The following is a 14,097-nucleotide window of genomic DNA, read 5'->3' on the forward strand; positions in this document are numbered from 1 at the left end:
ATTAATATCTGAATACCAACAAAAATCACAATTTGGGGGCCATTATTCAGCTAAAATATGCTAGGATCAATGTAGGGAGAAAAATTGGTTGAAGAAAACACTGCTACAGGGCTGCTACAAGATGTGCTACAGGGCTGCCATAGGATGTGCTATAGGAGGGCCTCTATTGCTACAAGAGGCCATGTTTTGCTACAAGAGGGGGTCCAAGAGAATTTTAAGGATGAAAGTGGTGTCTTAGAGGTGGAGAAATGTGGATGAAAGTAAAAGGGGATGAATGGAGGGTGTGGGATCCCCTTAGCGAAGCCTAGTAGCCCTCAGAGGTCTATCTTTCACAAAAGTTGATGCCCATAGTGTCCTTCATTTTCCTTAACAGTGTGACTTTGGAGATGAAGGTTAGAAGAAGTATGAGGTGCCTAGGAGGAGGATGGAAAAGTCCAAGTGAGTGTGGAAATGTATTCCCACTACTATAGATCAGCACAATCCCTGCAACTAACCAAATACATGCATCAAATGACCAATAATGCAGTGAGACAAATTAACATGGAAAATATGAGTTGAATTTGATTAAGATCTATTCTATCCCACAACACTACTCTAATCATGCAAGATAATGAAATTGACTCCTAATTTACATAGAATAAGCAGTAAAATTAACATCTATCCATTTCCAAGAAATCATAAACACATATTTTTGGATTGTCATTGTAGATCTTTCTAATCATTCTTCCCACAAGAGAATTATTTCAATGCTTTGAAACAAGAATAGGAAGGAAATACAAGAGAGGGTCTAAAGCCTATGGGTTGGGCCCAAACCTAAGGGTTTCAGCCCTCCAAAACTAACTCAGATACAAATCAATGGTAAATCTCTTATTAAAAAAAAAATAATAGTCACATACATCATGAAAAATAAGAATGACAACGCCAAGTACTTAGGCTCTCAGTAGCTACTCCTAGTTGCAACAAAAAATTGAATCCTAATGAGTCTTTTAGCTGGTTTACTTATAAAAAAACAATTGATGGGAAGCTTGCTTAAAAGGAAGAATGATTCCCTCCAAAATCTTGAGATTTGTGGATCTATTTCTCTTTGTCCTTATCATGCACTTGGAGTTCTTCGACTTCTAGTGAATTCGCGCTGATGGGCAAAATTCTATGATCTCAAGCCGAGTTAGGGAGTTAATGAGGTGGGAAAGTCCCTATATTCTCTTTAGGTGTCTCCATCAAGCCCCCACATGGTAAATATCTCCAAAAATGCTTCTTTGACATGCATATTAATCAAATTAGGCCATACAATATGAAAAACACCTTTTAGTCTTCCTACTAATATTATGGCTAGAAATGTGAATTAATGTGAGAAAAGAACATTTTTAATGGTTGGAGGATAGCACAATTAACTCCAAAATATACCTATTGATGGGACCCATCATTACATGGTCGGTTTAGCAAGATGTGTGTTCTAATGCTTCATAAAAATAGTACTAGTGGGTAATAAGCAGTGGAGTTGATCATTGGATAGGTTTGGGTGAAATTGAACAAGGAGAGGCTACATGGTCCTTGTAAGAAAATTAAGGCTCTGCAATATGGTCCCTTTGAGATACTAAGGAAGGGCAACGCTAACACTAATTAACTTAGTATATCCCATTCATGTTCATTTACTTAATTGTGAATGTAGGTAATATAAAACACTATGGGACTTCCATGCTCGATGAGGAAGAGGAACATGTCCTACCTTCTCTAGAGGATTTGGAACCAGATGATCAGGTAGATTTGACATAGGATGGAGTTTTGTAGAGGAGATCCATGACTATAATATAGGGGAAACATGAACTTTGAAAAATTGTGTTGAAATGACAGCTTCAAGGCAAAGCTAAATGGTACACCTAGGATAATGTGGAGAAAACATGTCCTCACCTCATTTACTAGATGCTTCTGTGAACCAAAATCCCCCCAAAATGGGGAGGTGTGATCTAGGTTGTATGAATGTATTATTATTCATCTACATTGGACTTTTGGAGTGGAGAAATGGAGGAATCAACTCATAGTACCATTTTTACCAATGGGTCCTAGTTTGGTGAATAAGGGTCTAAAACCTTCTATAAGTAATTTGAGGAATCAAATGGAATTGTCTTTGCGAGAGGTGGGGTGGGTGGCAATTTTCCACTTAATCTTTCAAATTTAAGTGTTATTATACACATATATATGACTCCAACAATGCAATAATCACCTAAACCAAAGAACGTATGCAAACATTATGCCCCTCATAAGCTGACCTTTCTAATTTGACCACCATAGTTTGAGTGGATATCACATCATGCCCCATAATTTATTGAAAATGGGTTAGCCACATGATCATGATGAAGAAGACTCTAGGAGGGTCCATATTTTAACTCTAGTTAAGAGTTGGAGGATTAAAACTTAACCACTAGTATGCTATGGGGCTAGGTTATGACCACATCACATTAAGTAAAAGGGGTTCCATTCTATCTAAGTGCATTTTGTTCCAAATATAAGAATATTAGTTGAGAATAGATGGAGAGAGAGAAAATAGAGAGGGTTTTTGTATTTTAGTAGCCTACAAGCCACAAGATTCAATTTTTTCTATTTCCATCGATTTTCCATTCAAAGAAAATTAGCATACTAGTCTCACCTTCCAGGTGGGTTTCCTCTTGAAGGGGTTTCCCAAGTTATATCGTGTGTCAATTTTTGTTTGTGAGTTTTATTTCATTATTACTTATTTTCTACATATTTTATCTATTGTATGCCTAAGTTTAACACAATAATTAATGAATCCAAAAATCCAAGGAGAAATTAACCCTAAGAGTGTAGATTTTGGATTTTAAGTATAACTTCATCAGATTTATTTTGATGTATTAACAAGTGGAATATTGAAGTTACTTTACAAATCAATTTCTCATGGTAGTATAAGGTATTAGTATATCTCTAAAAGCATCCCTTGAAAATGGAAGTCTAAAAGGAATCAAGATGGCCTCCTCTTGCAATATTACTCATCTTACTTTTGTTAATGATATACTAATATATTATGAAGTTTGTAAAATGACGACTGAAAAGATTTATGTGATCACGGGCCTATTTAATGAGGCCATTCGAATGTAGATAAATATTGTGAAATCTTTTATTCTTTAATGAGTTATCTTAGTGGATAAAAGGAATCAAATCTCTCATGCATTTCCTTAACAAGTAGGAGATATATATGTCATTCTAAAATAATTTTTCTTTTTTTTTGCTTTAGTCCAATCAATAAATAATTGAATGAAAATGGTTATTAGTTAAAACTGAAAAATATTAACCCCTAGTACAACCAATGGTTATCTAGAGGTGGTAGACTTGTTATAGTCAATGAAACCACTAAACTAATTTATATTTATTGTATGTTTCTTGTCTAGAATTTGAAAGGAATCCTTGAAAAAATAGACAAATTTTCTTTATATTATTTTTTCTAGAGAGGTGATTAAGAAATAATGGTTGTAGCATCTTAGAAAATGTGTTATCGTAGAATCCCTAAGTAAATAAGATCTTAATATTTTCTTTTTTTATTCTCAAAGCATCTAGCTACTAATAATATCTTGAGGATTTTACAAGAAACTAGGCTTTGGGATCAAGTTATAAATGACTAATACTTATATCTAGACCCAATCAAGGATTGTATTTGAAAATCCTTAAAAAATAGCAAAATGCATCAATCAATTGGAAAGCAACTCTTAGCTTTCAACCTAATTAAAAATCAGTTAGTTTAGAGAATTAGGAAGGGGGAGAAAGTTACCATAGAGTCAAACCCCTAGATTGGATGTAAGGAAGCACACAAACTTCAAAATAACTTGATTCTTGAGTTAAAAAGAAAGGGGCATCAAATTTTTAGAGAAAATTTTCAAGGAACTAGAGACATAAGGAAGAAACTTTAGTTATACTAAAGAGATATTAGTCTATGCTAAAGAGATATTAGCCTAAGAGAAGATGTAGACAAGGGAGAATCGTACTACAAACTTATGAAGGTATTTTTTAAAACTAAAAGAATAATATGATCAAATTGTTTAGTCCTCGAACCCCATTTGTAACTATTAGAAAAAGATAGGGTATAAAACTCTGGCCAATGTTGATATTGATATAGCATAGATTTGATGGTAGAAGAAAATTCACAAATTTTAATGCCCAACAAAAGATAAATTGTTCATATGGCTTATTTTAAATAATAAAACCTAACATGGGACATCCTATATAAAGAAAATATTTTATGAAATACTAAGATGGTTTTTTATGATAGATTTACAAAAAAATTCCCATTTAATGTTATCATACAGTTTTACCAAAGAGGTAATTATGGGAACTGAAAGGGTATTTGGTCTAAAATTGATGGAAAGTAACTACTATTTAGGAAGCTTGAAGGGGCCATTCTTTAATCTGAGACTTTTGGGTGTAGAACTCTTTCCCCTACTATATATTGAGGAATATAGTAGCCAAAAACATAAATTGTTTTAAGGATAAGGGAGTTATATCATCACAATGTGCCTTGCAAATCATAAATAACCTCTCTACTTCCCTTAGAAAAGATATATTTCAAATCATATCCCCAAGAAACTATAAACAACGAGATTCCTTGGGATTATTTTGATGGGGCCTCCCAAGGAACTTCCCTAAGTAGTGGAGAATGAGGATTTTTCATATAACCTAATAGCCACCATATATCTGTTATTTTATCTCATTGGTAATGAAAAAAACAACTATTATGAGTAAATGGAACTTAAAATTCCATTATGATTGACCCCACAAATAGGAATTATTGACATTGAAACCTATGACAATTTCCTCTAGTAATTCAATGGATGAGAATATATTTCTTTGTATGAATAGAAATTCAATATTTACAAAAAATTAACCTTATCTCACATCACTTTTTGCACATGGAAAAAAATAAAGAAACTATCTATTTATCAAGAAAGCAAGCTTGACATGGGAAATAAAAACCCATAAAAATTCTCACACTATAAATGTAAGTAGTCTCTAATTTGAATATTGATATATTACATCAATCACACACAAATTTTTTATTTTTTTATGAGGACTATATATAGTTTCAATGAAACCACATACTACCAAATTACAAGATACTTTGTTGCTCTTTATTTGTCTTTGTTTGTTGAAGTTTGGATCATGCTAAAAATGGGATTCTTTTCTAGAATTTTATAATCACAATTTTGTATATTTAGGAGACTACATGTATCATCTTATATTTACATGTTTTGAATTCCCTTAGGAGTACATATAAGAATATGTTTTTTTTCATTTTCTTAGTATAATAAGATCTCTTAACTTATTTCATTGGGAAAAAAATGTTTGGGCATGTAACAACTCTTTTTAACTTTAAAAATGAAATTAATCAAATTCATAAATAAGTTCTAATATTTAATATAAAAGGTGAATAGATAAATAGAGTATTAGTAATAGAATATCAATTATCACATTCATTGTTCCATTTTATTTGCATAAACAAGCTTTATGTTATTGGTTTGAGTATGATAAGTAGTGCCACAAGAATAGAATATGTTCCATTATAGATTTTTATCCTATGCTAACTATTGGTACATAAAATACAATATATTAGTACATAGAATATAATAAATTAATAATGTGACTAATTTTAAATTTCACATATTTTTCAAATTTAAAAATAAAATTAAGAAGTGAATTAGTAATATGAAAATATTAAACTTTATATTCTTGGGAAGTTTTAAAAATAAAATCTAAAATAAAAAAAATTAAAATAATATCATAATTTTATAAAATTTAATTTAATTTACTCATACTCATTTTCTAAAATTTGGAATTTAAAAATATAAGGAATATTATCAAAATCTCAATAAATACTATAACTTCAAACATAACATTAAAATTTAAAAAAGGTTTAATCATAATCCTTTATTTATTTAAAAAAACACTATCTTAATTTTTATAACTAAATAATATTCGAACATAATATTAACAATTTAAAAATATTTAATTGGAATATTTTACTTATCTAACATATTTTATTGACTTTAAAAAATAGAAAAAATTATCACCATCATTCTAAAAATAAATAACATATTTCAAAAATTATTTTACTTTTTAACCTTTTCATCTTTTATAATATATTTGTTAACAATAAATATATATAAATTTATTTTTATAAACCCCTATAATTTAACAAATATTTTTAAATTTATTTTTATAAAACCCCTATAATAATTCCATACACATGATCCCTATAAAACAATATATTCTAAAAATAAATAACATATTTCAAAAATTATTTTACTTTTTAACCTTTTTCATCTTTTATAAAATATTTGTTAACAATAAATATATATAAATTTATTTTTATAAAACCCCTACACTGCTATAATCATTCCATACACAATCATTCCATACACATGATCCCTATGAAACAACGAATCTATTGACTTATTTTTAAAAAACCCCACCTTACTCTAATCACTCCATACACATGATCCCTATGCAACAACAATACACATGATCCCTATGCAACAACAAATCTAAGTAAGGAAAACAACCAACAAAATACACGGCTTAATAATCTAAACAACAATTTATAAATTAAGATTTTATATTCTATTATAATCCCCCAAAAAAAAAAAAAAAAATAATAATAATAATAATAATAATAATAATAATATTATTATTATTATTATTAATATTAATATTTACTTACATTCCTTTATTTATTTAAATTAACATTATTCTTGATTTTTATAATTAAATAATATTCAAATAAAACATTAACCTTTTAAAAATTATTTAACATTTTAACCTTTAATCTTCTATCTAATCCTTTTTAACCATAAACATATATAAACTTATTTTTATAAAACTGGCACCTTAAAATAATCACTCCATTTAACATTTTAACGTTTAATCTTTTATATAATCCTTTTTAACCATAAACATATATAAACTTATTTTTATAAAAAGGGCACCTTATGATAATCGCTCCATACACATGATTATCCCTGTGCGGCAACACGAAAAAAAGAAAAAGACAACAAACAAAACAGAAGATTTGAAATTTATCATAATATGTAAATAACAATTTGCAAATAAATTTAAATAATTTGTAATTTGTAATTTATTATAATTTTATTTAATTATTTATTGAGCCGAAAAGTTTATTTTACAGTTAAATATGTGTAAAAGTGTCTATCCATTATCAAAATTGAAAATTTGATTGTATTCTCTAAAATAAAATATTTAAAAATTAAAAAAATAAATAATTATACAAAACATTTAAATAATATTACCTAATAACATGAACAAATTAAATCAAATCATTTCATATTAAATACATATTTAAAATAAATATATAATAATTTATTTATAACCCCACTTACTGTAATCCCCCCAACAGGCTGATCCCTTTGCAGCAAGAAAACTAGAAAAAACAAAATACTTGATATCTGTCGTGATGATCCAAACAGAAAGTTTAAAATATATAAATGAAAGAAACAAATAAAACAAAAAGCTTATAATCTATGCCTCACGCAATCATAAATAGGTTGTCGCATACACTACGTGTAGGTGAATTAATAAAATCCATAAGGCAAACATATATTAGTCCCAGTGGTCTTCACAAGCATAAACAAGTAAACATGTAATGGAAGAATGAAAATTATGAGACTGCTAATCGAATATGTCCTTGCACGTACGTGAAGGGTACACCTCTGAAATTTCAATTTTAATCAGTGTCATCCCAGAAGCTATTAACATTGACAAAAATCTCGATATATCATTAAATTTGATATATAGTTAAATGATGATTGCGAATGAAAAGAAATAGATTTTTTGTTTTCCTTTTAGCTTTCTTCTACATCCATAATGTATCCCGTAAGTAATATTAAAAGAAATGCATATTAATTAAAAACAGTTTATGGTTATAAAATTGATGAAAAGGAAATATGATAATTTAAAATAGGTGGAAAAGATATAAACATTGTACCAATTCATTCTAAAATGGATGAAAAAGGTTATCCTAGTTTTATAAAATAATTTAAATTCATGGATATTTTTTTTTCAAGGAAATCAAAGTTTAACTAAACGATTTAATGTTATATAAAATGGATGAAAAATTTAGTAATAGCTATACAAAATAGGTAAAAAAAAAGAAAAAGAAAAGGAGAAGACATATTTCTTTCAAAATAAGATGACGAAAAAGAAGAAGAAAAAGAATAAGAAAAAGAACAAGAAGATACTGACCTTTTTTTCAGAATAATTTAAATTTATAAAAAAATAAATAAAAATTAAGAAGAAAAAAGACAAACTCTACACAATACATTCTAATTTAAAATTAATATATTTAAGATTAAAATAAATTATGTGAGTCATATAAATTAATATAAATTAAATGGTTGGTAAATGGTGACAAGCATCAATCTCAAAAGGCTCACCCCATAATATATCTCACATTGACCAGTTTAAAAATAATGATAAAATTAACTAAATTATAACTTTATTAAACATAAATTCATTTAAAAGAAAAACAAATAAAAATATTCTTAAGCATATAGATTTAGCCCCACTTTATCATGAAAATTCTAACTAGCAAATATATTTTGTTATAATATTATGGACAATACCATCTTTTATTAACAATGTCTAATATAACACAAGTTACTATGATATTTTCTTTAATTAATTAATTTGATAAACCTTAATGCTTAATCATAAATACCATAATCTTTAATATCCAATATAACACACTTTACTATGATATTTTTTTAATTAATTAATTTAATAAACCTTAATCTTTATTCATAAATAAAAATAATCTGTACCATCGATCTAATTATTAAATCAATATTTGTAAAACGTTATTGTGAAATAAACGCACAGCTATACGCTTAATTAAATTGGCATTCACTTCACATTAATAAAACTAAAATCTAAAATCTACAACTTGCACTAAACGACAAGTTACTCATACAAACGCCAATTGCACACAAATACGATACTAATATAGCGATTTCATAAGCAGTGACTTGGTAGCTTGAGGATGGCATAGCAGTATTTGCTGAGAATAAGAAATCTCAGATCCTAAATGCAGTAACAATGTTAGAATAGAAAGATTTACTCCAAAACAAACACTCACATACTTGAGAGAGAAGAGAAGATATCAATAACAATGTTAGAATAGAAAGATTTACTCCAAAACAAACACTCACATACTTGAGAGAGAAGAGAAGATATCAATAGGACAGCAGCGACTTGATATAGCATCAGTTGTAAAGATGGTTGTGGAAGGAATCCACTTGATCTGGGTGCAGGCCCACTCTGATGTGCACTCCTACATTACTTTGGTCAGGGCTCTTCATGACGTATATAGTCTGTGGCACCGGTGTTGCCAATGGAGCTGCACATGCTGCTTTCCCCCACCCAAAGTCGACACAGTGGTAGGGGATGTTCCTCCAGTCTGACACAATAGTAAGCTCTCTCATGGAAGGAAAGAACTTGTCTGAGGCCTCCAAGGCCTTGAGATATGACCTGATGTACTCATCCCTAACGGCATTCTTTGCTGTTTGAACACGTAGCACGGTGCAATGCAAGGGTTCCCCAATCACTTCAGAGACGTAACAGGAAGTAGAAGCCAGCACAAAGGCATTACCGCTGAAGTTTTTCCCTAGTGGGGGTTCCAATCGGTTCCTGGCGTTCACCGGGAATTGAAGACATATTTTGGTCGTGGAGTTCAGCTCTAGGGCTTTTACTCTGACCTAATCGAAAAGAAACAAATAAAGGAAAAGAGCTATGAATATTATATAATATTATATAAGTGAAGTCTTTTTGGATTAATCAAATAGGTCAATCTTTTCAAACCACTTACTATAATTCATTATCAAAACAGAGATGAATCCAAATACTTTGATAAAAACTATATTTGAATAATAAAAAAAACTTCACTCATGGTAATGGATCACAAAAACCTACATTCAAAAAATATTTAAATAATTAAACAATCATAGGTAGGGCGTAGTATATATATAATTAGGCATCTTACTCTCCACAAATGAGCAGCCAGCACTTCGAACGTAGAGCAATTTCCAGAGAGTTGCCCGCTTGCTAAGACCTGGCTCTTCAAGGTTTGAAGCGTTTCTTCGTTCATAAAAAATGTTTTCAGTTTGCATCGCTGTTTGTTGAGGTTGCATAGTTCGGAAAGGGTTTTTTCCCAGCTTTTGTCATCTGAAGCTCTGGCGTTTGTGGGGATTCCATATAGATCCTGTACAGGCATGGAATTAAACTGGTTGTAAATGGATTCCTTGGCACTGGCATTTGTAGCCAACAGTTCTCTGGAGTGATTCGGTTGCTGCAGTGGCTGCTGATCATCCCCGCCTTTGGAAAGAGCAGCCCAAGCTTCGAGGAAGTTGAATGCACCAATCCCATCAAACAAAGAGTGACTGTATCCAAATCCAATTGATAAACTACCACAGCCAAACCTTGTGACCTGAAAAAAAAAAGAAAAAGAAGAAGAATCATTATGATCGATTGTTCACCGAAGATCAAAAGCATATAGCAGCAAAATCCACGAACTACATTGATAAATCTATTTCTAGGGCTTTTATCGTATGTCACATTTTAAATTGAACCAAACTCCCCAATTTTAAAGTTGTGTCGATGATTTCATATATAAATTCAATATCATTATACAATTGTACAAGAACAATAATCTAAACAAAAGTACTTCCACCTGTATCGGGCCCTATCATGAGGTCCCAAACTATATGCAAATATTTTTCCATCCAGCTCTATAGTATTTAATGCAGAAGACTATTGATTCTAATTAGACCTACAAACCCTCCAAAAATTTTACTAAAAAAAGTTCATTTATTAGGCTTCCATCCAATTGAGTGACTATCCAAATCCAGTTGATATAGCGGCAAAATTCACCTACATTGATAAATCTATTTCTAGGGTTCTATCGTATGTCACAAACCAAACTCCCAAATATTGACATTTTGTCCATGATTTCATCGATATATTCAATATCTTCATTTGATTGTACCAAACAATAATTTAAACAAAAGTAAAAGTAGACATAATATGGCTTCACAACAATAATTTAAACAAAAGTACAAGTAGACATAATATGGCTTCAAATATGATAATATTTTTCCATCCATGTCTATAGTATTCTAATGCAGATGACCGTTGCTTCTAATTAGACCTAGAGCCTTCCTCCAAAAGAAAGTATTAAAAAATTCCATTTATTATTATGTGTCAGTCTTCTCACACCAACATAAATTTTAGTGCATATAAGATTGGGACCTAATAAATGAACCTTTGTAACACATTCGTTGGAGAAGGGCTGTGAATCCCTATGTTTATGGGTTATTTAATTTTTATGGGTGACGGTCATATCATCAATTAACTCTGAGCAGGTCTTCCAGGAATATACATCCAATAGTCTTTTACTACAGAAGACCTAGACCCGATTGTAACTTTGGTTATCGAAACTTCCCAGCAAGAAATTCAACGTTTGACCTTGCAGTTTGTTCTCGGATGACCCAAACATACAGTCTGGTTAAGGATGCATTAAAAGATTCTTTCACAGCATTCCTAAGCTATATTAAAAGATTCACTGACAACTTTCCTCCTAGATATTCACAGCGTTCCTCCCTGAAACGTCGTAAAAGAATCATTCACAGCGTTCCTTTCCTTTAAGAGATGTATTAAAAGGTTCATCTATTCAGTGCAGGGTATTATTAATGAACTCTTATCACGTTTCATATGAAAGTATTCATCTATCCATTCTATGCTATTATATTGTAGAAACAGTGATCTAGGGTGCCAACCATTATGCAGCAATACATCCATGGTATATATATATATATATATATATATCCGCCATATATTCCACTACTTCTTGGAAGGTTTCCGGATGGATGAACATTTCAGAGCTCTCACACACAGATATGGTGTAGGTAGTCAAATATTATGATTAGAGTATGCAATATCAAGTCGGTAATTTGAAGGTGCTTATTAGATCCTTCTCTTAGATAAGGATGGGAAACGTTAGAGGGTAGAAGCAATTTCAAGCGATGATACAGAATAGACGTATCTTACTGTTATCTTACACAATACCTCTTCTTAAATGCTTCTTCTAATTTCAAAAAGCCACAAATTAGACATATATCTAACTGTTATTTCACACAGCAGCTCCTTTTAAATACTCCTAAGTTGATAAGGTATTAATTATGATATACAGAAGAATAACTAGGAAACTATATACCTGTTCTATGCAGCTGACATTATCTAGATTTTCTGAATATTTTGAAAATTTGAAAGATATGAGCGAAGTTAAAAATCGACTTAGCTCATTTTCATCAAATTTCCAATCTGTATAGCCATTCCATACTGATTACCAACAAATAATTACACTAAAGAAGAATATACTTATTCACCTCTCTATAAGACCTTGCAAGATTTATAGTAGAAATTATTAGTAAGATCTATGATAGAAATTATTGAATGAAGCAATCAAAAGGCAAAAAACAATAGGGAAGCTTAGGCCAGTTTTAAATGTATAACATGAATTATAATGTTGTGAGGTTCTGACACATCCTAGTTAAACTGGAAATCAAATAGCTTTGAATTGTCAGTTACTTGCTAACAGCCTATCTGAAAATTTAAGTATTGAATACAGACTTGAGCAACAACAAGAGGCTTCAGCGATAGATCCTCCGCTGACGAGGATGATGAGCATGTCTGAGGAACCAATTTCTCGTAAAATGGCTTGTAATTCCAGAGTACCCCGAGATCTCCCATGGTCACATCAGTACGTGCCTCGATCAGCACTGCACCCGCTCCGTTGCAGTCAATCTCCAGCTTACCCGTCTCTTCATTGATGCGAAACCTGCCTGCAGCAGGATACCACGAAACAAACACCTTTTCCAGGGCTTTTCTCACTTTTTCTACACTGCCATCAACCATATGCTGCTCCACAGAGGCTCTATAAAAGAAGACAGTGTACAGCATAGCAGGAGATACTCTGTCCATACCAGATAGAGAAAGAATTTCCCTCTTTGTGGCCTGCTGGGGTTGCACATTCCTAGACTGAATTACAGAGACTGCAAACTTTTCATCACCCTTGCAATTTAACCCTAGACTCATTTTGAAACCACTCTGTGCCTTTAACCCTAATATGATATGATAGTCTCTCTTCCAAAAATTGGCACAAAGCGATATTGATAGATAGGGAGGTTGCCTTGTTCAGGGATGATCTGTAATCCTGAGCAGAATATAATTTGAATACCAGCTGCTGGTTTAAAAATTGGAAAACCTCCTTAATGATTGCAAGCTTCCTCAAAGCTGCCAAACCGTTAAGCTAAGAAGAAGAAATCTAATTATTTTTATAAAGCAGGAGCTCTGACATGCTCATCTCCTTTTAGTATTCCATTGTCTGTAGTATTTAATTTCAATTTGTCACCTCCGCAACCACTTCCGCTTTCCGACTGCTTAATGCCTTTTGACATCAATGTCGGCTTCTTGTCTGGAGGTGTAGCGGCGGGTTGGCGAGAATTCGGGCTGTGGGTTAGTGAGATTCCAAATGTTGTCAGCGATTAAGGCAGGGAACAAGCAACATCATTGCCCATTTGCTTTAAAGCTTTTTTATTAAAATATATGATAGTGCTCCAAAAGCATTCTTCAATTTTGTTTTTTCTTCTTCCCAACAACCATCATACTCTGCAAACATGGGCTTCCTCTCATATTCCGGTTTAATAAAACCCTAAACAATTGTTAATCACACAATAACTAATGATAGGCCTGCATTATAGAGCACCCACATTGACCTCCAGATAAATTTCAAGACAATGCAAACAATACTTTATTGAATAGAGGACGTCTGCAAAAAAATGAAGGTGTAGAAACCATTAAATAAGACTTTCTTGTCAATAAGATTAGACATTCCAGAACCTAAGAGGTAGGGTTCCAGCTTTATAAAGGAAGGAAGGAAACCTGACAATTGGACATGGTCCGTGCTGGCAACTTTACAATACCTGTATCTGTAGCTGGCATTGAAAGTTGTACTGCAGCCTTAGGGTT

The 14,097-nt window shown here is 31.3% G+C and overlaps 1 protein-coding gene across 2 annotated transcripts; it reads right to left on the reverse strand.

Moving 5' to 3' along the window:
* Window positions 1-8,980: 8,980 nt before the first annotated feature.
* On the reverse strand, window positions 8,981-13,419 carry LOC149250628 (brassinosteroid-related acyltransferase 1-like). 2 transcript variants are annotated; one of them, XM_089456455.1, is made up of 3 exons: window positions 12,700-13,419; window positions 10,055-10,498; window positions 8,981-9,770 (listed from the first exon to the last, which is right to left on the reverse strand). In XM_089456455.1, the coding sequence occupies exons 1-3, from the start codon at window positions 13,162-13,164 to the stop codon at window positions 9,279-9,281; spliced, it is 1,401 nt and encodes a 466-aa protein (XP_089312581.1). In that variant the 5' UTR covers window positions 13,165-13,419; the 3' UTR covers window positions 8,981-9,278. The 2 variants fall into 2 exon arrangements, with proteins under 2 accessions (XP_089312581.1, XP_089312582.1); XM_089456456.1 differs by having other exon boundaries at window positions 9,522-9,765.
* Between the last annotated feature and the right edge of the window lie 678 nt (window positions 13,420-14,097).

Source organism: Pinus tabuliformis, chromosome 7 (genome assembly GCF_031772625.1).
Source record: "Pinus tabuliformis cultivar Carrire ecotype Pingquan chromosome 7, CPIR1, whole genome shotgun sequence".
Lineage (NCBI taxonomy): Eukaryota > Viridiplantae > Streptophyta > Pinopsida > Pinales > Pinaceae > Pinus > Pinus tabuliformis.

Coding starts and splice junctions, on each gene's coding strand:
- LOC149250628 (XM_089456455.1), bottom strand. CDS start 13,164: ATGAGTCTAGGGTTAAATTGCAAGGGTGATGAAAAGTTTGCAGTCTCT. Junction 10,499..12,699: donor AGCCTCTTGTTGTTGCTCAA/GTCTGTATTCAA, acceptor TTTTTTTTTCAG/GTCACAAGGTTTGGCTGTGG. Junction 9,771..10,054: donor TGGCTGCTCATTTGTGGAGA/GTAAGATGCCTA, acceptor CTTTTCGATTAG/GTCAGAGTAAAAGCCCTAGA.